Source organism: Pogona vitticeps, chromosome 5 (assembly GCF_051106095.1).
Source record: "Pogona vitticeps strain Pit_001003342236 chromosome 5, PviZW2.1, whole genome shotgun sequence".
Lineage (NCBI taxonomy): Eukaryota > Metazoa > Chordata > Lepidosauria > Squamata > Agamidae > Pogona > Pogona vitticeps.
The window spans coordinates 135087100-135111450 of record NC_135787.1 but is presented as its reverse complement, the minus strand read 5'-3'; the positions used below and the strand labels follow the sequence as shown (position 1 = coordinate 135111450).

At 43.0% G+C, this 24351-nt stretch overlaps 2 protein-coding genes across 9 annotated transcripts in view; one reads left to right on the top strand and one right to left on the bottom strand.

Moving 5' to 3' along the window:
* DOCK4 (dedicator of cytokinesis 4) overlaps positions 1-14755 on the bottom strand; it is a 312022-nt gene extending 297267 nt beyond the window's left edge. For all 7 annotated transcript variants that reach the window (XM_020810435.3, XM_020810438.3, XM_020810440.3 and 4 more), the window contains exon 1: positions 14560-14755. In XM_020810435.3, the coding sequence (XP_020666094.1) occupies positions 14560-14596 (37 nt within the window). In that variant the 5' untranslated portion in view covers positions 14597-14755. The remainder of the gene's footprint in view (positions 1-14559) is intronic.
* Positions 14756-15033: 278 nt separating this feature from the next.
* ZNF277 (zinc finger protein 277) overlaps positions 15034-24351 on the top strand; it is a 49332-nt gene continuing 40014 nt past the window's right edge. Inside the window, exons 1-2 of one of the 2 annotated variants that reach the window (XM_078376831.1) lie at positions 15136-15221; positions 18428-18559. Coding sequence is in view for 1 of the 2 variants with exons in the window: in XM_020810457.3 (XP_020666116.3) it covers positions 15182-15221 (40 nt within the window). In the remaining variant the exon portion in view is untranslated. Of the gene's footprint in view, positions 15222-18427; positions 18560-24351 lie in introns of both variants that reach the window. The other variant, XM_020810457.3, reaches the window with a different exon arrangement.

Below are 24351 nucleotides of genomic sequence, written 5' to 3'. Positions count from 1 at the left end.
CAGCCAAATCCTTCCAAAACCATCCCAGAAGTAGTTTTGTAATATGATCTTCTGTTCAGCAGCTACTCCATTGCATGTTTCTGTGAAATGGGTCAGGCTTCAATTGGCAACTCAATGGGGAGCCTCATTAAGATTACAACCTCATAATGGTGGCCAAGTACGTAGATTATATATTACAGGGGTTCATATTAAGTGACCATGCATCTGACTTTCAGATGTCCTGTTTTAAAGGACTGCTTTCCTTTGGTAGGTCAGAAATTAGCAAGATGCAAGTAGCTTATTAGCAAGTTTCAGAATGGAGTGGAGAATTTCCTTTAACAAAAAGACATCTCTAAACATGTCAAAGATAATGTTTAAAATATATTGCTTAGTGTAGTAAACTGTACAAAAGAAGGCCTATTGAATCAATGGGAATTTAGTGAATCAACTCCTCCATGATTTCCATTGATTCAAATGGGCCTGTTCTAGCTGCAACTTATTTTAGGATAGTAAATTGCAGTTATAGTTAGTGACAGGATTTTGGCCAATATACTGTGCCAAAATATTAATTATTATTGTTGTTGCTGTTGCTGCTTTTGACTTCACAGTTACTTTTTGTTATCCTTTCTGTGTCTTGAAGTTGCTCAGTCAACAGTTGCCCACCAAAAAACAGGTTGTGTAGACACCACATCATCTTGTCATCATATTCATCACTATGGAAATCCTCTATTTCCATTTAAATTCTAATAATTATTTCTAAATGTTAATCTGTAGTTAAATGAAAACAAGTGTCAGTTGCATACAAATTTGTATCATCTCCCACCCTGTTTATGGATGATGTACAAGCTGCTGCATTAGGTTTACAGGGGGACTCTTTTGCTTAAAAATGATTGATTGAAACTTACTTGGGCAAACTTGGCAGCCAATTTTTAAACTCGGATCTTAATTAACATAAACGTGTGGGTCTGTTCTACATTTGACAATTCCTCAAAACATCACTTTAAATAGAGGAAATACAGTTTCAATGTGGATTTATAATTCTGCATTCATAGAATACACACCACTTCATTCACCACTCGCTTGTGGTAGATTCAAATCTGAAGCAAATCTAATGTAATTAACTCAGTTCTGGTCAACATAGCTGCTGGAAAAATGTATGAAGCAGAAGTCCCCGATACTGTTTTCACTTCTGAGAAATAAACAGTAGCCATCAGTAGAGGCCAGTTTCTGCACTGTTCAGTGTAACAATGCAAGCCTTAATACAGAGTGACTGCCAGTAACATAAGCTGTTGGAAATCTAAAGATCAACTCTTCTGTTGTTAAATTCTCTCAGACCTTTAGACTTGTTTGAAAAGCACAATTCTTTATGGTTGTCCTTAGTGCTAAGCTGCCTTCCTCCTCCTTCCCTCGCCCCACACCCCACAATCAGAAATTTATTTATTAATTTGTTTAATTTCTATACTGCCCATCTGGCAACCCAAGCCACTCTGGGCAGTTTACATAATACTGTACCATAACACAAAAATATAAAGACAAACAATACAAAGCAGAAACTAAATTAAAATAATCTATACAATATCAGCAGATAAAAACAACATAAACAGAACATTAGAATAAAATAAAGAAAGCATGGCGGAGGTTGAAAATTAGCGAATTCTGGTTATTTTAGCGCCATTGTATCAGATGTCGTAGAGTCCGGGAAGGCCTATCTAAATAGAAATGTTTTTAATAATTGTTTAAAAGTTTGCAATGAAGGTGCTAGGCAAATATCAGGCGGAAGAGCATTCCGTAATTGTGGGGCTAATACCGAGAAGGCCCAGTTTCTGGTTACTGTTTTCTGGGCCTCACTCGGGGTCAAAACTCTCAGTCGTCCAGCTTGCGAAGGAGGGGCAGATCTGGTTGGAAGGAGGTGTTCTGCCAGATGACGAGGTTCCAACCCTTGTAGAGCTTTGTATGTTAATGTCATCTGCTGGCAAGTTCGGCCTTTTCTGAATTGGTCCAATGAGTGTCTCCTTGAGGGCAAGGAGCACCATGCCCTCAAGAAGAGACCCATTGATAATGGCAGTAGCCCAATCTACTGTTACAGGCCTGGCCGCTTTCAGCAGCCAGGCCGGGCAAGGATCTAATGAAGAGGTGGGGCCCTACAACGGTCAAGCACCCTATCAAGCTCAGCTGACGTCACACGTCACAGGCTGAAATTATATCAGGTTCTCTGGGGAAGGTGGAACAGCAGACGTCTCAGCTTGATCTACTGATAAAGATAAGGAATCCAGGACCCAGCAGATGGTCTCCACTTTGTTTTTAAAGAAGGCCACAAATTGGTCACAGGAGATCCTACTGGGAGGCCTGTCCCTGTGACGAGTCCCGGATAAATCACGCACAGTATGGAAAAGTTTGGCTGGGTGGTTACAAGCTTCGTTTATCCAGGAAGTGAAGTAAGATAGTCTTGTAGCCTTCTCTTTTGCTAGGTAGATATTAGATGCGATTTTTGCAGCTTTTAAATTAGCTTCCATTGGGTCCCATCTCCAAATGCTCTCTAGCCCCCGCCTATTCTGCTTCATTACACATAGCTGCTGGTTATACCAAGCAGCTGGACATGTTTGGCAAAGGAGGGAGCATTTAGGTGTGATCGTGTCAACTGCCCTGGTGGCGGCAGTGTACCATCCATCCATCAGAGCTTTGACAGGAGCACCAACTAGTTCAGCCAGTAACCCCTGCATTGCCTCTTGGAAACTGACTGAATCCAATAGAATGCGGGGGGTGGACCATCTTAATGTGTCCCTGCTCCCCGCGAGGGGGTGTGTGCCACAGATAGGTTGCATTTTATCAGGTGTTGATCTGACCATGACACAGGAATCAATGTCAAATTGGTCACCCTTGGATCACTCTCTCCCTGTCCAGTTGAGAATACCAGGTCTAGTGTGTGACAAGCCACATAGGTGGGGGCGTTAACATGTTGGGACATGTCCAAGGAAGCCATGGTTACCAAGAACTCAATAACTGGACCTGTGACCCCAATCTTGGCATTGTAGTCCCCCAGGACAAGAAGCCTGGGGGACCTCAACGCCATTGGCAAGACAAAGCCTGTCAGCTTCAGGAAGAAGAGTGCTGAGTGGAGAGGAGCACGGTAAACCAGCACCACCCCAAATCCATCCCTGGCTCCCACCTACACGTGGAGGGCTTCTAGGCTTGGGATTGTCAAGACAGAGACCCTAAAAACCTCTAAGGTGTCTTTATAAATAATGGCAACTCACCCTCCCTGACCCTCCAGTCTACCTTGATGATGGATGGAATATGTGGGTGGGCAGATTAGTGATAGGGCTATACCGCCCTCAAAGGCCACCCAGGTCTTGATAATAAATGCAGACCTGCTGCTTCATCCAGGATTACATCCTGGATAAGTTGGGTTTTATTCAGGACAGACCAGGTGTTTAAGAACATCAAGGACAGAGTCAACGGCTGGCTGAGCAAGTTACCTTCGTTCTGACCGCTAGAAAGAAGGATAGCCTTCAAACATCTGACTCTTGTTCTTTGAGATTTAACTGCTACTGTGCCAAAGCCATACCTATTGCTGGATATTAAGACTCATTTACATAATATAATAAAATTGAACCATTATCACAATGTCAGGGTCAATTTTTTTTCCTTACTTAGCATAGTACTACCTAACCATTTGTGATGTGCCTTAAAGAGATCTGATTTTATATTCACAGTGCCTCACGCATGTTTCCCCTCTCTCTAGACAAGCTATTTTGCATTTTTAGAGCATATTATACCAACAACATAAAGACAAGGTGCCAATCACTTAAAACAGGCAGACAGAAGCTTGGCTACACCAAGTGCTGCCCAGGAACAGATTAACAAACATTCTGTTTTGATACCTGAACAGTACAGCAAATACTGTACACAGATGGTCAGCTGCAATATAAAGCCAGTAGGCCTTCAACACAGTGGGGCTGAAAGACTACATACTTGCGCTACAAGCCATAGAATTTGCTCAGGCATGGCCTGATCACGGTTGGGGGATTCTGGAAGTTGTAATCCAGAAAAGTAATGCCTCAAAATTTGCTCACAATTTGCATAGACCAATATCACACTACAAAAGTAAATGCTTATATCTCGACTCTTTCAAGAAAGCGCCTAATATTATCTCTGCACTTGGCTGAACAAACTGTATTTCATCAAGAAAGGTAAAAACATTATTATTAGAAGAGAGGAATATAGGAAGCTGCCCTACAGTCAGACTGTCAGGCCATCTTGCTCAGTATTACCTTCACTGCCTGTCTGTAGATCTCTAGACAAGAGGCTTGTCCAGCTCCACAGGGAGTTGCCAGGGACTAATCCTGAGGTTCAACTCTGCCCACTTGGGTCTGAACATGGCCACCGCTTTTTATCTCTCTACATTAAACATGCTCACCTATGCAGGCTCTTCTGCGCTGCCACGGCTGGTGAACATTTCATGTCCATTTGGAGTGCTTTTTCTATACTTAATTTTTGCACTCCAGTCAGCCCATCAAATTCATCCTACTATGCATCCATCACCTATTCCTAAACAGATATGTCCAGCAAGGATTGACTGATTAAGCCTTTCTGGTGGAAGCATGAATCAATTAATCCCTGTTGGGCATACCTATCACTCACAAAGCACTGTTCTAGAACTCTTAACCACATCCATTAAGATCTGTGTGTTTCAACTCCAATGATGGCTAATAACTCTTAAAAATCACTGATAGCCACATATTGGACTTTTTGCATTTCCTTACTTTCTTTGCTTGTATGAATGTCTGTTAGACGGAGGTTCTGAGGGTGGGTGGCCCCATGGTTGGTGGCGTGGGTGACTCTCTCACATTTGGGGGAGGTGACCCCGGCCACAAAGAGTGGGGTCCGCAGCCTGGGCGTACATCTGGACCCGACACTCACCATGGAAACGCAGGTGGCGTTGGTAGTCCGCACCGCCTTCTTCCACCTCTGGCGGATCGCCCGGCTGCGGTCCTATCTCAACACGGGGGCACTCACTACCTTGGTGCATGCGCTCGTAATCTGAAGATTAGACCGCTGTAATGTGCTTTACGTGGGGCTGCCTTTGAGGCTGATGCGGAAACTTCAGGTGGTGCAGAATGTGGCGGCCAGACTCCTCACTGGAGTGAGAAAATACCAACGTATTTCTCCAACTCTGGCTGCATTGCATTGGCTGCCCTTTCGTTTCTGCGTCGACTTCAAAGTATTAATGCTTACTTACAAGGCCCCAAACGGTTTAGGACCTCGATATTTGGCGGAACGCCTGCTCCCACCAAGGTCTACCCATATCACCCGCGTGAGTCAGGAGGAGAGGCTGAGGAGCCTGACGCTGAGAGAGGCCCGGAAGGAAAAGACACAAAACCAAGCCTTCTCGGCAGTAGCTCCTCGCCTCTGGAACAACCTCCCTTCAGAGATTCATGTGGCCCCTACGCTGGGAATCTTTAAAACCCAATTAAAAATATGGTTGTACATCCAGGCCTTCCCTCCAGTCAATACCTGATTTCTTTTCTATTCCTTCTTATTTTATTCTCACTCTATTTTATTATAACTGTATCAAATGATTATGTAATGTTCTTGTGTTTTATTGTTTTATCCTATACTGGAAGCTGCCCAGAGTGGCTGAGTAGACCAGATAGGTGGGGTATAAATCAAATAAACAAACAAACAAACAAACAGTGCCACAAAACTTTTAATTGATTTTGGATTGTGAAGTAGTTCCTTGGGCCATCATAATGACTTGGAATAACACCAGAAGAATGCAGATGTTATACTGACACAATCACAGATTTGAGTGTAACTTATATTTTCACAAATCATTGGATTTGCTTAATTTTTCCCTTGCATCTATTATCGTGTTCAGAGGATTATGTGTAATTACAAATATATGGCCACATAAAAGCATTTTTGTATATACTTTTTAATACCACATACTATAACTTTCTCCCAACATAAATGCCAGATTCTCAATGGAAATGAACACTGGAACAGACTTTCCATCCCCATTCAGAATGAACATAGCTGGCCCTGATCCCAAGATGTCACTGCACCAGCCAATAATACTTGTGCCTTTTGGCTATTTGCTGCTGTGGATCCAACCCCATCAACAGCTCCCTGAAAAATGACACCAAAGTGTTGGAAGCCCATTCAGAGCCACTTTTCAGGGGAAAGTGTTTGCAGCCATGGGGAGTCATGCAGTGGTGGTGGCAGTGATAGTAGATCTCTTCCCACTGTGGGATAAAGACAAAAGATGTTAAGCCGGGGGGATTCCTAAATATCAGTCTTATGCCCTTAAGAGCACATGAGGGCCACTACATTTCTTCAGTTCCAATTGTTTTACTCAAAGAAAACATCCACTTTGAAGCCTAGAAAAGGTATGAATTACAACACTGCCACAGTATAAAACCTTGTCCTTCCAACTATGTATCTAACTTATACTCAGATCATATTATTTACTGTACTTATTGGATAATATTATACAATTTCAACTGTACTTCTTTCAGGTAAGTAGGCTTATAATAGCAGCCTGTGTTTTGCGCGCAAGCAAGGTAGAGTTACCGTGAAATTGATCCCTTGCCTGCCAAATTTCAAAGTTGCCTGTAATTATTATTGACAAAAAGCTACATACAAACAAGAATTCATCGGCTTGGGAAGTTAGGACTGGGACCGGGTGGTAGACCACCTAACAATATTGTCTGTGACCCCTTCCTACTGGTGGTGCATTCAAAGTGCAACACACTTAACATCACGCTATTACATTTTAAGACTGCTGTCAGCTGGCAGAGGGATGTGTAAGGGGAAAGGTAGAGGAAGGAAACAGGGAGTTCCCTTGGAACTATACAGAGCAGAAGGATATACATAGGTTATGAAGATAACAGCGTGTTGGTTGCCCCTAAACTGTTCCCTAGTCCAAAGAACCTGGACAGCTTTATGTTGGTGGAAAATGCCAGGCCAGTGAATGGAAAAACAGCTGCCATCCAGGGTTTGATTCTGGACGAGCAGACCAACTTGGCTTTTAATTCCAAAGACCTGGCTGAACTTAAGTAAGTGGGGGTGAATTGACTCTGTCTGTTTGGGTTCTCCGAGCAGCAGCAGTGAGGAACTGAAGGGAGGGAAGATGGGATTCCTTGTGACCCCATCCCTCTCACCTGCAGCCATGCCCCACCACTTGCCAGGTGTGAGTGAGTCCGTCTGAAAGCAGAAGCACAGGACAGAAATTTGTTGGTGTACAGCCCATATAGCTGATCAACAGTCTCCTTTCTTTGATTCAGCCGAGCTGGTCTCAAGGTGGTGCTGGAAACCCTCAGCTTGCGGTATGGAAGACTTCCAGATCAACGCCGAGACCAGCTTTTCTAGAATGACTCAGGAGGACTTTCATCCATATGTGACTACAGGTCTGTCCCATATGGTATGCTGTCCCATTCAACACTTTTGTTGTTGTTTGTTTTTTGTGCTGGGTAGGGTGATGATAACGATCTTAGTGTGGAGGAATTCTCTGCAAGTTTGTCGTCATAAAAAGATCATTAGCTGGTGGGGTTCAGATTCACCGGAACTCAAAGACTCTGTTAAGATAGACCAACTTAGGAGACTGATGGATCCATACAGTTTCCTGATATTTCCTGGGGGAATTTCCCATTTCTTTAGTGATCCTGTTTGATGCTCAGTTTAAACTATGGAACAGGAAATAACCAGGAGAGTATTAATTACCACTACTAAGCGTCCCCACTCACTGACTGAAGCCAAACTAGCCACCTAGTTTACTAGGCAGTGATGAAACAAGCAGGATGAAAGCGACAGCAACAACGGTGGGAAATTCAGGACAGGTCCATGGGCCACACAGCCCAGTGGAAGGCCTACACCATGATGGTGGTGACAGCAATGAGGTCATTCTTCTCTGCCAGGATTGTACCTGTACAGAGCCATTGGGTGGGGCTGTCTTGAATACCTATGATGCTCTTACTCACAAGAAAAGAGCATAGATCACTCCACAGCCTGCTGTGAAGGATTTGCACAACACTTTTGAAGACAACATTGCTCAGATTTGGTGCAATCTGATCATAGCTCCAAAAATTCCTGGATGAGACAGATTATCAACAACCATTTTAACCTGTCTCTAGGATGGAGATGGCTTGGGTCATATTGGTGGATTACCTCTGCTGGCAACTGGACAGGGGAGTATGATCCTTTTGGTTTTGCTAGACCTCTTGGCACCTTTCAGTATCATCAACCATGATATGCTACTAGACTCTCTATCCGGGATGGGACTTGCAGGCACTTTTTTGCAGTAACTCCAGTTCTTCCTGGAGGGGTAAATTCAGTAGTGCTGGCAACTCCTGTTCAACACCTTGGCCTTGACCTATAAGGTCCCTCAGGGCTATATTCTGCCCCCCTTGCTCTTAAACATATAAATGAAGCTACTGGGAGAGGCTGTCCAGAGATGCAGGATTCAGTGCCACTAGTATTCAAATGAAACCCACATTTATTTCTCTTTAAACCTGTGTCTAAGATTAACCCAGACATAAGAGGTGCTCCTGATCACTCAAAAGGTGGATCAAGGGGAAGAGATTCACCCTCTTCTGGATGGATGTACATTCCCCCTGAAAACTCAGGTTCACTGCTTGGGCATGCTTCTAGATTCATCCCTGCGTCTATATGCCCAGGTCTTGACAGAATCCAGGAGGACATGCCACAGTTAAAATTAATGTGTCTTCTGTGTCTGTTTCTGAAAATGTCTGTTCTGGTCCCAGTGACAGATGCCTGAGTTACAACTCATTCGACTTCCTTTAACATGCTCTGCATGGGGCTGCCTTTGGAAAGTGTTCTGCAGCTTCTGTGGGTCCAAAATGCTAGAGCTAAATTGCCAACCAAAGTGGATTACAGGGAGAACCAAAACTACTTGTCACCACAGCTTCACTGACTACAAGTCCATTTTGAAACACAATTCAGAGTGCTGATCTTGATTCATAAAGCCCTATACTTATTAGTCTCAACATGTGCAACACAATTTTATTGCTTCTGTTGCAATAGATTAACACAACTACATCTTTAAAAACATATTCAAAGAAGAAACACTGGCAAGTAAACTTGTTCTTAACCCTGTCATCAGACTAGAAGCGGAGTGGTGGAGCTATCAGACCACAGTAGGAGTAGCAAAATTTCTATATTTAGTTGGCTTTCCTTCCTTTCGTGCCCTACCCTTATTTTACAAAAATGAGCAGAAAACATAACCCAGATGGTTCTGTATGTCAGTGCTTTTTGACAAGGTTCTTCAATTAGGACTAGTTTGCTAAAGAAATCTTTAGAGTTAGAAGCAAGAGAGCCGTATTTAATACCATACAGTGCACTGTATTTAATACCATGCAGTGCAGTAGGACATTATAATAAACTCTGAACCAGCTGAAGTGCAAGGGATTTGGGGGAAATCACTTCCATTTGGCAAAATAAGCATAGACAGATGAGTCTCTTCTCACTTTTAATAGATAACAATTTAATCCTCTAATCTAGGAGAGGGCAATGCACAGCTCATGTGCTACATGCAGCTAGTGACTTGCAAAATATATTCGGCTTTCTTCACAGAGTGTGTCTTTGCTGTCAACCTCAAAACCAACATGATTAGATAAGGCCATGAGCAGGTCTTACCTAGCCCATCTCTGACAAAAGAGATTGAACCTCTTCTACTGACTTAAAAAACGTGGAAATTAAGGTCGCACTGACATTAGCCAGCTCGAGATTTAACCAGGTCCCTCACTGTTAATTTGAGGAACAACCTCCCCCTTTCCTCTGTTACTTACTCCAGTTTTGATTAAATGGCCTTTAGTTAAAGACAAGAGCATAACACACAGCTCAGTAATTTCCCACTGTGCCCTAAACATGTTATTTATTAAAATTAGACTTTTAAGGAAACTGCATAGGGGCTGATTTGCAAAACAATAATCTGAGGTAATCTCTAAACCAAGTCACCTTCCTATTTAAGGAACAAATGGAGCTTGGTGTGAAATAAAGGACAATTTCAGCAATGTAACCAGGACTGGTCCAAGTATTTTAAGCCAAAGAACAAGATGGTGCCCCTTTCCCTTCTACATACAAAAATGCAACCAGTCCAATAATTAAATCTTAGATCAGCAATAGCCAATTGGCAACATATTCCATTATACTTCAAAGTAGCAGATTACCATTGAGATGGGGAAGAAACAGAAAGCATCCTCCTCCTCATCTGGGGCAGCTCTGTTAATCTGTTAATAAGCCCTAATGGTAGGGCTGGCCCAGACACAAAAGACTGCTATTGTATTCATTCATTCTGATACATAAAATCTAGTTTTTGGTGTTAGACAAAAGTCTTCAGCTGTGGATAAACTCTACCAAGATTCAATATAATGCCTAGCCAAAATGTGAGGGTGTAAGGAAAACTCCTTATTCCAGCCTGGGTCATTTTAAATTATTCCATGCCCAATCCTATGTATATTTATATAGACAAACATCCCAGTGGTGATTACTCACAAGTACCCTGTTTCCCAAAAAATAAGACCTAAGGTGAAAATAAGCCCTAGTATGATTTTTCAGGATGCTCGTAATATAAGCCCTACCCCAAAAATAAGCCTCAGTTCAGTGAAACCCCGCCCTCCACCCTTGTGCAGCAGTCAGAAGGTGACATGACTGTATCAGAATAAATGTAGATTGTTGTACATGAAAAAAAAATAAAACATATCCTGAAAATAAGCCCTGGTGCATTTTCGGAGCAAAAATTAATATAAGACGTCTTATTTTTTTCAGGAAAACATGGTATGTATGCGAGGTTCACAACATTAAGCTGCAATGCAATAGCTGCTTACTTTGGAGAAAAGTCTGACCTACACACAGTAGGCCTTAAGCATGCATAGGACTGAAGTCTTAAAATGTTCAGTGAGATTATTCCTGCAGCCAGCCAGTGAAAAACTAACTCAAAGTCATGTTGGCTACAGGGCTAGGATTAGGCACAAGTATCCTCTGCTAGCAGAGATCCTCTTCTGCCCACAGAACCCTTTTCTGCAGACTGATCTCAGAGATATGCCAACGGTACAATCAGCCAGCAGAACTGTTCTGCTGACAGAAGGACTGACAAATAGGCTGACAAAGGACATGACAAGGCAAAGTTACACTAGAGCCAAAGTTTCTCCAGCCCTGGGCCACAGCCACTAGCACAAATTTAGGTCCAGGTGAGAGTGTTGTTGTTTAGTCATTCAGTCGTGTCCGACTCTTTGTGACCCCATGGACCAGAGCATGCCAGGCCCTCCTGTCTTCCACTGCCAGGTGAGAGTAGTCCTAAATCATTACCAGCATACCTAGACTACGCAGCTTCCATGCCAGCGCAGCTGGCCTTTAGCTTAACTAACCAGTTAGGATTATATTCTGATGCGACAGTTGAACATATTGGGATGCACCTCTGACTGCTTTACATCTCTGCCACCTTTTTCCCAGCATAGGGACCCAAAGAGGCTCATAAATGAGTTCTTCTAAAAAAAGGCGATAAGAACACAATGAATAGCAGTAATAAACAATTCAACAGAGAATGAAAATATTTAATTAAAATCGCTTTAAAAGTGCATCCTAAAAACAACAGTGTACTCCACTCCACCTTTCTCCTTTTCTTTCAATTTGATGGCAAAAAGCTTGCCTAAAAAGGAAAGTCTTTACCTGTTGCCAGAAAGATAGCAGGGTAGAAGTGCATATGACTGGCTGATTGCACCTGTTCATGCATAGGCGAACCGACATGCCGATTTTTTTCAACCTGACTCTTTATGGTACTAGGCTGTGTGACTGCAATCCTATCTGCCTCAAGTGCCAGAGTAGTGAATAACTGAGCAAATATGCCTAAGATTGTGTTATGAAGCTGCTGTGTAACATATTCTTCTTTGGGAGGAAGCCCCATTGAACTCAGCGGGGTTTCCTTCTGAGCAAATATGCACAAAATCATCAGACTGAGAAGCCAGCAGTGTTTGCTCATTCCCCTCAACTTCAAAAAGCATTTTGAAACCATACAACAAAACAAAACAAAAAGAAAAAACAAGAAAACCCCCAGTGTTGCTTTATCAAAAGAAGTTACAGTTGGATGCAATAAAGGGATGCATGGCATTTCCTTTCATATATATTTTTATGCCCTGCACATCTCAGGATTCTGGATAGACTGCACAACAATTTTTTTGAGAAAGAATCGCTTACTGAGTGTGTGGAAGGGGTACCCAGGTGTTCTTCTGGCAAGAATACAAGCAACACACTATAGAGGGCACTGATTCAACATTGGAGGCATCTATAGGACAGCACATGTACAAACAGCATTTTAAAACACTGACAATAGATTTGTGCATTCTCAATGTACCACAGTGATTTACACGTAGACCAATTCTGGAAGCAGAACCAATACTTAGATGAGCAAACAATGTTCCTCCTGTTTATATTTTCACCCCTCAAAGACATGTTCTATTCTTCCCTTTACCATGATGACAAGAATAATAGTTTAGTCATCCTGCCACTCCTCTTCCAGCAAAGAGGCAACAATTTTCAACACAAAATTAACCAGATCAGCACATTTTAAAGCGAAAGGTCATAGTTTAGCAACCCTACGTTGGCAATTCAATTTGTAATTACACTTCTTCCCCATTTAAACCATGCTGTTCCTTATTTAAGAAATAAGTATTTCAGCTGAAAAACTATATTCCCGGTCAGACAGAGTGGTGTGTGTTTAAAGCAAGCAGGCATTACAGCTTGAAATACTTGAGCAGTTATATCCCACATACCATTCCAGGAAATACCAGAGTGGCTTTTAAATCCATGGCATAACTCTGTGTGTGTTTTTGTGTGTGTGTGTGAGCATGTGTGCATGCATTTGCTCATTCCCCCCAAAGGCCAATGGGAGGACTAATCAATATCTTGCAACCCAGCTGCAACTGGGCACATAAAGAAGTCAAGAAATAAATCCTGCCCATGATCTCTATAATTTAAGCGTTTGGGTCAAAGAGCAGCATCTGGGCTCAATTTCAATAGCAGAGTTGCGAAGGATGGATTTGTCTCCTATGCTAATTGTTAAACACAGAAAGATCACACAACTGTGTCTTTGCATTCTGGGTGGATTCACTGTTACAACCACAACTGAATGCTGCAGGCATACCTCAATCCAAAGCCAACAACCTTTGTGCCATGCTTTTTTTACCTGTGAAGCAGTGAAAACCGCTATTCTTGCATGGAATCAGTCAACAATGATTAATGCTTCCTCAGGATTCAAAATGGTACAGTCACACACACACATTCACTCAGACGTAAATCAGTGGGCACCATTCCCAGTAAAAGGACTGGAGTCACTTTGCCAACTGAAAAGTCCCTGCGCCCCACCTCCAAAATAGGGGGTGAGGAAAAAAACCCACTGACAACTCAAAACCCGACCAATGGGAAGAAATGAACACAGTCACAGTCTTCACATGGTTTTAAAATAAATTTAATTGGGGAGGAGGTGCAATATTATGAAAACACCATTTTAAAACGGAAAATATTGGTTATGTGAAGGACGAAACGAACAGTCCCAGTAGCCTAAGAAGGATCTCATGTAAGTGACTGGAAGGTGAAATAAAATACCAGTTTCAACACAATTCAGTTGAAAGAGGAGAGCGGGGTGGGGGGGGGATGAAGAAGAAAACGAGCCATTCCGCATTCAAGATCTATCATCCTTTGTTGTTCACCGATAGTAGGAGCCTCTCCTCCTTCCCAAACAGGACCCGTAAGTTCCCCGATTGGCAATATATCACCCTGTCTGCTTTCTTGTGCAATCCAGACACTTTTGTACTCCATTAAACCCGAGAACAAAAACAGCACTACTGGAAGTACGTTACTACCCAGATTAAAACAAAAACACTACACAGCCAAGCCACACACGCACACCACATTCAGACGCGCACCGGTGCCTCTCTCCATTGCCACGAAAGATGGCACTTTAGCCCGCACTTACACCCTGTGCCAAAAAATCTACGTTTTCTACTTTCTAAATCAGAAATTTAGAAATTAAATTTCTAAACGATCCTGAAATCTTGCTTAGTCTGCGTTTCTTAGGCGGCGGCTGGGCGACTGGACCGGCCAGCCTTTTTCCAAAAGATGCTGTGGCGCTGGAGCCATTCTTTAAAAAAAGCCTTTGACACGATATTCAAAGAAAAGCCTCTTTTCGTGAATTATTAAGGGCAGCCAATTTGAAGGTGGGTGGGAAGGCGGGATCTCTTCATCTCCCCCCCTTCAAACCACGCTCTGTCCAAATAACACTTGGCGGAGCTGTATTTTGGAGGGGGGGGCACAGAGTGGCGGTAAAACAAATGCAGTTTTCTTCCCCTGGAAACAGAAAACCAGTATCCACTGGAAATAATAAATCGTACAAATGCAGGATTGCCGAGAGGAATTGAAAGAGGAGAAGGGGGGTACGGAAGACAGACGCACCGGCTTCCTCATTTTTTTTGGTTACAACAGTGTCACCGACTCGCTCCCGGGAGGGGAGAAAGAGGGCACACGGGCAGCGGTTGCCACCCGGGTGCCTGCCAGGAGGTCTCAACTCACCCACTCCGTATTTCTCGTGCTCCGTCGGAATCCACATGCTAAACAGTGCAGTGCCGGGTCTCCCCCCTTTTTCCCCCCTCCCGCAAACAATAACAGTAACAGCAGCAGCGGCGGCGGTAGCAAGAGCGAAAGCAGCCCCTCAGGGTCCCCTCTCTGTCCAGCGGACAGCGCTGCAGCCGCGGCTGCTTCCTTGCGCGCGCCTCAGCTGCGCTCCTCCAGCGCTCGCGGAGAAGTCATTGTTCTGATTGACTAAGCCCCAGCTCGCGCGCTGGGACAATCACGGCTAGCCCCGCCCCCTCCTCCACTACCACCGCCCCCCTCCCCGGCCCCTTCGCGCCCCCGCGGCATGATGGGAAGTAGAGTCTTTCGCCGACCGCCACAGCTTCGAAAGAGCCACGCCCCCTCGTCGCGAGCTTCGCCTCGGCCGAGCCCGCTGGTTAAAAAACAAAAGGGATCCCGCTCCCGTCATGCTTTTGCGCTGCCGGGAGAGGGCGCGAGGGGTGGGGGAGAGGAAGGAGCCTGAGGCTTTAACTTGTTTCCTATTGGTCACGGCGGTATTCCAAGTCTTACGTAGAGGCTCCGAGCGAGATCATTTGGCTTATAGTGATACTTATCTGGCAGCATGGCAGCCTCTCAGGATTTGAAGGAAGAGAGGAGGAAGGGTGAGTCCCGTCTCCTCTTCTGGAATACTTACGTGGCATAATGCTTTATCTTTCAAGATCGGTGCATGGATTGTTCAGATATCACGCCCTCCCCCCCCGGTATTTTTCGAAAGCCGTGTTGCCAAAGCGCACATTCTCACGTGCTTAGTGCTTGTTAGACTTGACAGACCTTTAATGGGAGAGGCGTTTTAGAGGGGAAAGGCTGGATGTCCCTTCCCGTGCTTGTTGCAATAATGTCTTACAGCAGCCTTTCCTGAGCTGCCTCCCGCCGAGATGTGGACAACACTCGTCCTTATCATCAGCCATTCTGGCCTTGAGGATGGTGCTTGCGGTCTGACTTGTCCGGAAGTTACCAGCTAGGAGAAGTTTACCTTGTCCGTTGTCACGATAGTAGTGTTGTGCCGAAGGTCTGCCCCGTGCGAATTTTGACCATCCTTCTGCAATCTGGTAGAAAAGAAATCACCTTTCGAAGCCTTTACAAAGAGGGTACAGTAACTTTTCAGAGCCCTCCTCATGAGTTGAGAATCGGGATTCTTGTATTTTAACTTTCATATGAAGTGGTTGAGGAGCGTGCATCTTATCTCTTGTCTTGCATTGTACACCTCGTGCCCCATCTCTGGCTTTCCACACCCCAGTTAAAGGAGGAGATATCATAAGACAATTCCTTATAGAAGACCACCTCCTAAAAAAAATGACAAGTGCCAAAACAAATGTTATGTAAAATGTATTTTAATGACAAGTGACATCTGGCTGTGGAGCCAGATTGAGAGTTAAATTCCCCATTGTTCTTCCTGTGAATACAGCCAGCCTATGTAGTCATGGGCAAGCCGCACAGTCTCAGAAGAAGGGAATGTTAAACCACTTCTGAGTATTCTTTACCTAGAAAACACTGGAGAGGCTCACCATGTCAAAATTTGACTTGATGGTACATGAGGATGAGAGGAAGCAAAATGGCAGAAAGCCTTCCAAGTTAGTTGCTGCAAAAAGTAAAAATTGCTGGAAACAAGCCCCAAATTATACTACAACTATTTGCAATTGTTGGGCTCAGCTTCTGAGAAATTGCTGCAGGATTTCAGTCCTGCTTGTCCATGGAGCTGGCAACTCAATTTAGAATGTTTCCAGACTTGTGCTTTCTCAGAATTGACTTCAGAAGGGAAAGCAATCTTAAGCAGGTGTTTTAGGAACGTTCCTTTTGTCCACCTCTGTTAAGAAGGGTAGTGATTACAACCCCAAGTTATTATTGTCTGAAATAGCTTCACTAATTAAATCCAGTTTTCCTTTTATTATTGCTGTGTGAGAGTTCGGGTCCTGGCTCTACTTTTTCTTCAAATAAATTGACAGACTTCCTTGGTTTAGAGATTGGTATAACATTTATTGGCTTGTTCAACAAACAGCCTATGTCTACAAACATATTCCAACAGTTTTCTCCCTCTAACAACGGGGTTAGGAGGCGGCTTCCAGTCTTCAACTTTGAATGAATTAGTCTCCTGGGTGTTCCAGGGACCCAGCCAGTCTAGGGTAAAGTCTGTGTTTAATAATTGTCCACCCTCCCCTTCCAATAGGGGAACTGTATCCTCGTCCCAGCCATCTGTCCAGATCGGATCTCGTGAGGAGGAATTTTCCAGCCATAGTCTCTTGAAGGACCTCTCCGCTACTGCTCCATCATCAGCTATTCTAATCTTTCTCTCCTCTCTCAACTTTCTCCTTTTCCTCCCTCAACTTCTTCCTCCACTCCCTACTCTCACGCTCCCCCCAATAGGAGGGCTTTGGGATATATTCACTCCTCCTTCGGGCAGCCGCCTCTTCCCTTGGGACCCTCAACTTTTCCACTTTTCCTGTCCATGGGTCCTCTAGCCAAATCCACTCCCAACCACGGGGCAGACTCTCTTCTCCCCTCTTTATATCCCCCAGCTTCCAGCCGGGGATGTCATTCTTTTCCCACCAGAATATTCCCGCCTGCTCCAACGGTCATCCCCTTCAATTTCTCCTCCATGTTCCCCGGGTTTGCCTCCAGTGGTTTTATCTTCCTGGGAGAGGAATGGGTGGTGTTTGCAGAGAGCAGGAGGGATGGCAGTCCCTTGAGAGGGATCTTGCTCTCACCAACAGCCTCACACGCTACCCAAACTGAGCTTCTTAAAATAGTAGATGCTAATTGCACAAAACTAAAATAATGCAAATAAATCTAATTTTTTAAATAAAACCTTTGAAGTTATTAATCTGATAGCTATATTAAGTATTATGGATCTTTAGATTAAGAGTTTCTAGTATCCAGTAAACTCAGTGAGAAGAAGACCGGGTTGTGGCATGCAGTCCTTTCTTATAAATTGCAAGAGTGTGTTCCAAACATCCCTCCTTTGATTCAGGGTCCATTATCCCTGGGCTACCATCCGTGTATTAGGTAGTGTCCCTTTTTCATAAATTTCAATTATAACAGCATCACTTTTGTTCCTTGTGGTCATCAGAAATATGTAAGTATACATCATGTAAGGTCCACGGCCCTCAAATGCAACAGAAGGTTTTGTCCGGAGAGGAGGTGATGTGTTCTTGCCCATCTGATACCCTGAGAACCTCAGCTCCATTGCATAGCATTTCATAGATACGTTCCTTTTCAGAAATTATATTCTGTGACACCTGAACTCAAGCCACTTTGGCTGTGGAACCAGTCCAGGGAACAATGTCAGCCAACTTAGCAGATGATTTCTTGACAGCTTTTAGAAGTGTTTGCTTTCTTGGGCATCAAACAACACAATTTTATATATGTACTGTATATTAGGAAAACCATGTTATATTCAATGAGACTTATTCACATGTAAAGGGAATAGGAATGCCTGAAATCCTTTTGCTTTGCATAGTAAGTTGCTATTAGACTAGTCCCATTTGAATCAGTGGAATTTCTGGAGGAGTTGACTCACTAAATCCCCGCTGATTCAGTGGACCTACTCTAGTGCAACTTACTGCACTAAGCAACAAGATTTCCGCCATTGTAGCCTTAATGTAATACTGAGCACATTCATTTTGAAACATTGCTGCTTTGCTATATGTTTTCTTTATATGACTTTTAAAAATTATTACTAGTAATATTCTTTGACCAATGACCAGTTTTACTGAGGGCATTATATCCTCCTGGTTCTAGGACGTCTAAAGTGTCATACTGATTTTCTCTTTCTTTTTTCATTTATTTATTTATTTATTTATTTGGATACAAGATGAGGGGGAGGAATCTTTTGTGCTTCTTAAATTTTACCGAAGGCTGCCAAAAGAGTGAGGTTTGAGAACCAGACGCCAGATCTGAAGCCCCTACCAATCTTGTTTCCTAATGAACTAGAAACGACTCTTGTGTGAGTATTTAAACCAAAAGGCTGAGTTGCTAGACTTGCCTCTATGAAACAAAGAAGCTCACGATTGGAATGAAGGAAGCATAATAGCATGCCAATAAAATCGTCGGCTGCATTCAAAGCTTCATTGACATAGAATGAAACAGGATCTCTCCTCCTTCAAATGAGAGCCAACTTGCTCATGCAGAAAGACTGTGCTGTCTTATTCTTATGTTTTTAACAAACCAGAAACAAAGCCGGTGCTCCTTCTTTATACAATATTCTAGACAATTTAAGATACTTTGGGAAATCTAAATCGAAAAGTGAAAATTGTAAGGATTGCTGTACAGTATATGAAAGCAAAGGATAAGTGCAGTTGTGTAACGTAACACAGAAATCTTAGTGTCCCGCTATACTGCCCCCATATCTTCCAAGGGCAGGGGGCCTCAAAGAGTTCTAATATAAGGGTAGGAGTCAAAGCTTGTATTTAACACAATCTTTATAGGCTAAACCAACAAAGTAACTCCAGGCTGTTCTAATCACCTATGCCAGTGGTTCCCAGCCTTGGGTGACCCTGGTGTTCCTGGACTGCAATTCCCAGAAGCCTTCCCAACAGCTATGCTGGCCAGGGTTTCTGTATCCTCCTTTAGTCCACCCAAATCAGTCTGATTTTAGGCAACCCTAGTACTTCAGTCTCTCTTACCAGTCCCTTAGGACTCATAATTGTCCTTGCTGCTGCCCTCTGCTTCAGGAGGAAGATGTCCTTCGCAGGTTCAAGTTGTCAGAGGCAATTCAACTGTCTCTGCTTTCTCTACCGTTGCAACTGTGTTGGAGTGGGCATTAATATCTTCTCTGTATCTCTTAGCCAGCTGAAACATGAGGCTTGCAGAACTTGTTAAGCAGTTGCTGCTGGGGTCACTCCAGCACTTCTACCCAGTTCTCCCTTTCTTGTCTTCTCCTGCCTCCTTTTTCTCTCCCTCAACTGCTCATTGCCACCACTCCTGCTTTCTCCTTCTCCTTTTATGCCTTTGGGGGTCTTCCTCTTCTTTTCCTTACAATGTATCTAACCCTGAGCCTTGTTCCTTCTAGAACGTTCTTCACCCTTTGGAAAGTCGGGGCGAGGCCCTCTTGTTGCTTCTTCATTTGCCGCTTCCATAGTTGACTCTGGGGAGGTTATCAACTTCTCTGTTTGTGATGTGGCAACCTTCGGAGACAAGGGGAACTCACAAAAATGGGGCTTCTCAAGGGGCTTCCTTGAGAGATTGGAAAGTGTGTTGTTCTGTAAAGCTCCATTGTACCTGAAAGGGAGCCCTTTTGCTAGGAAGATCAGTTAATGGAAAGTCCAAAGGAAGAAACTGGAGTATATATTGACAATACAGTGGGGTCTCTACTTAAGAACTTAATCCGTATTGGAAGGTGGTTCTCAAGTTGAAAAGTTCTTATGTTGAATCTGCATTTCCCATAGGAATGCATTGAAAACCATTTAATCTGTATCTGCTCTTTTCCGTCCATAGAAACTACAGTGGAACCTCTACTTAAGAACTTAATCCGTTTTGGAATGGTGTTCTTAAGTTGAAACGTTCTTAAGTTGAAGCAAAATTTCCCATAGGAATGGACTGAAAACCAATTAATCCGTTCTGGCTGTTTTTTTGTTATGTAGAGGTGCATTCGTACATTGAAGCATTAGTTCCCATAGGAACTAATGCTTCAATGTACGAATGCACCTCTACATAACAAAAAATTCTCCCCCTAGGGGTAGAGTACGTATTAACCAGCTTTGCATTAGTTCCCATAGGAACTAATGCAAAGCTGGTTAATACGTACTCTACCCCTAGGGGGAGAATTTTTTTTAACCTAAGATGACCTAAGGTTTAAAAAAGAGCAGGAAAGGGTTTTTTTCCTGTTCTTATCTTGGATTTCTGTTCTCAAGTAGAAGCAAAATTTAGCAAATGGAGCTATTCCTAAGTTGGATTGTTCTTAAGTAGGGACGTTCTTAAGTAGAGACCCCACTGTATGAGGAAGGGCTACAGCGTTTGGGCCTCTTAGTCTAGAGAAAAGGCGCCTAAGGGGGGACATGATTGAGATGTATAAAATTATCCAGGGGATGGATAAAGTGGATAGAGGGAAGCTTTCCCCTCTCATGCAATGCTAGAACCAGGGGACATTCACTCCAATTGAGTGTTGGGAGAGTGAGAACAGACAAAAGAAAAAATTTCTTTACTCAGCGTGTTGTTAGCCAGTGGAACTCCTTGCCACAGGATGTGATGATGGCATCTGGCCTAGATGCCTTTAAAAGAGGATAGGACAGATTCCTGGAAAAAAAGTTCATCACAGGTTACAAGCCTTGATGGGGATGTGTAATCTCCAGGCTTAAAAGGAAGGTACCTCTGTCAACTCAGGCCTCCCAGAGTGCTCACTACTCTTCTTCAAACTGCTGCCATCAACTTTATTCAGTAATCACAAAGGACAAGTGTTTCTTCTAAAACAAAAACTTTGTTTATTGATTTGACAAAATAAAAAGGAGTGAATCACAGGTACTAAATCAATTAGTCAATCAATGCTCTCAGACACTAGCTCACACAGACTTTTCCCTCACTGACAGGCACTTTCTCACTCTATCAATCTAATCACTCATTTCTCAAACTGATCTCTGATGCCTCCAAACTCCTCACACACACCTTATATAACCCAGCTCCTCCCACTTCTGCACCACCCTCCGTCCTCTCATTGGCTGAGGTTCCCCTGCCCAGCTGTGACGGACAGGTGAGAGCAGAGCTGAACGCCACAGGAAGGTACCTCAAAATGCCAGACACAGGGGAGGGGTATCATGAGGCAGGTATCTAGTTGTCTCATTTACTTCCCAGAGGCATCTGGTGGGGCCACTGTGAGATGCAAGAAGCTGGACTAGATGGGCCCATGACTTGATCCAGCAGGGCTCTTCTTAGGTTAATAATATTCTGCTCATCCTAAAGAGACTGCTCAACTGTGGAAACTCACTGATAAGGAAGTGACACTGGTAAAACCACTCCTTAAATATCTTATTTCCTTTGAAAGTCATATTAAGATTGATAGACTTGACAGCACATAAGGTGAGATGTAACACAGGTACCTTGCTTTCCAATGCATGAACGAACAGATGTGAGACTAACAAAGTCTGGCGATAGACTGCTCTACCATTGACTATGTATTTTGTTTTTAAATAATTTGGGCAACATTTTTCCAGCTACCAGTTCTGTGGCTATGCAGTCATTGGTGAGCATTGAAACAGCATTTGTCTTATAACTCTCAAAATTCTGAAATATGAAGTGCAATGATCTCCGATAGTAAGCTGATGTCTGTGTGAAATGGATCTCTTTGTTACAACATTTCCTCTAATTCAGTACTGCTGGGTGGGACTCAACCCTGTGATGACTCCACACCTCCCACACGCGCATGGTTCTGTTGCAACCAGAACCAAAAGGGCTGAAAAACTATCACTGTGGGTACATGGAGGCAGGCAGAGTAGCGCATGCATGTGCAGGCATTCACCTTACAGGGAACCTTGATTTGTTATGTTACGTGCAGAAAAATGTGACCTTGTAAATATTTGGGATAAACACTAGCTCTTCCAATATAATCATTATTTCTTATATGCTGGCCTACCTGCAGAACTGGGACCTATGTGGCCTGTATAAGAGGTTTCTTATGAAATATTGCAATCTAATGATGAAGCTGTTTTAAGTTTCACATCAACTGGAGGTAAGATGAGGTTATTAGTAAATACTGTAGAGCTTTTCCAATAACACCCCTACATTTTTAAAGACCCTCATGTCTTCCAGATATAAGAGTCTGGTCTATTCAAACTTTATGTTCTCATTTATTTAGTATTTTAGATGTGAAACATGCTAGGTTGTTTGTAGCTTTTTTATTTAAATCTCTCCTATTGAATTAGTGGTGTTCTATATCAACACCTCTTTTTCCCCCTTTCGTTCATTGCATATTTACTATAATGTTTTCACTTTCAAAATGTTTAGTCTGAAAGACACATAAAATTTTATGGTAGTAAATTAAGATATTTTCAGTGTTAATTAATTGAGGGAGCAAGTTTAAGCAGCTGACTGTTCTAAACAGGGGTATGTAGGTCTTCCATACTTGGTGCCATGGTTTTGTGACAGGAAAGGAAGAAATGTGACATGCTAATAAGTTTGGGAACATGCAGAACTAGAAGGAATACTTATAGCTGTAAGGGGCTCTTGTTCAGAGTTGGCAATTTCCCAGCCAAAAATAGTTTTATCTTGGGAAGCAGTAAATAGGGACTTTTTACTAGATTCTTTCACACCCACCTTTAAAAAAAAAAAGAAATTTGTTCAGGAGAAATGGTGGAGGGAATAAAATCTGGAACTACAGATGTTTTCTTCAGTTTGTGACTCAGCTGCAGTAGTGTCCAAACAATTATTGGTGTGACCAGCCAACTTCAAATTCAAGGAACTAGATTGATCTCCCTGAGACATAAACCTGTGCATTGGGTTACAGACTGTTTGATAGCCATTTTGTCCTGGATTGCTAGTCCAAATCTTTTCCTTTGGTTTAAAATATTCCAGGGATTGTATGTGTGTTTGTATGTATGTGGTGCTCTGTGCGTGTTTTAATAGAACGAAAAAGTGTCTGTTTTACTCTTATAACAAACGTACTACTGTATTGGCTGCACATCAGAATTTACAACTGTTGGTTATATTACAAACCATGTTTCAGTCTTAATCTAAACTCTCTGCAGTTTGCATATGGCAGGCTAACCTGAACTAGTGACTCACCTATGGATCAGCAGGTCATGGTGGCAATGGGTCTTAAGACCTACCCTGTCTGGGTGACCTTACTATTCCTACCTACTTCCTTATTATTTGACATCTATGAACATATTTTTGAATACAGTATTTTTGGTCACCTATGGGAAAGAAACAAAAACATTACCTTTTTAATCATCCATTTTCATCCCATGTAATGAGATATATCTAATAGTAAGAGACATTTGAAGATATTAATGGCAGTACAGGGTTAAAGAGTTTTATGTACGGGCCACTCTCCCATTGCCTAAATGCAGAGGAGAACTGCCATTGCATAAGCAAGCATCCTCACAGGCACACATCAGCAGCCCCTGTATTATACAACAATTTTCACAGCTGACTTTATAGTCAGTATGAGAATACGAAAAAGAACGGGAGTACAACAGGGAGTCTGCTGGGCATTTGGAAGGGAAGGGGCCCTTCCCTTCCACATTTTAGGCAGCAGTGTACTGACCCTTGTGATGTGTTTTCCCTGCAGAGCAGTAAATCTGGCTATTTTCTTTGATGAAAAGGCAATCCAATCCAGCAGTGCTGGTAGAGTGTTCTTGTTGCTTGTTACTTTGAAAGACCTGGAATTCTTGTTAACTTTGAAAGACCTGGAATGGTTTCACTGAAACTGACACATGTGATCATTTTCCAGGAACCTGCAGAGGTAATGGGTTTTCTCTGTACTTCCTTAGCCATATACAAAGGGATGTTATTACTGTGTTGCTGTACTCAGATGGGCCTGTGCAGTGGCATGGACTCACTAAGAAGCTAAGAGAAGATGTCTTGTTTTAAGCCTGGCCTAATTTGAACTGTTTTGTTCCAACTGTTAAGATATTTGTTCATCTGTTTCCTATTTCTTCCATTCACTTATATTCCAACGCCTCCACTCTGGTACCCATAGCAACACTTGCTAATGCTAATGAAACTGCAGCATCAAATGCTGCCTTACTGAGCAGTGCTATAAAATACGGCTGCGGTACACAGTTGCATTTCTTTCAGTTGTAACGT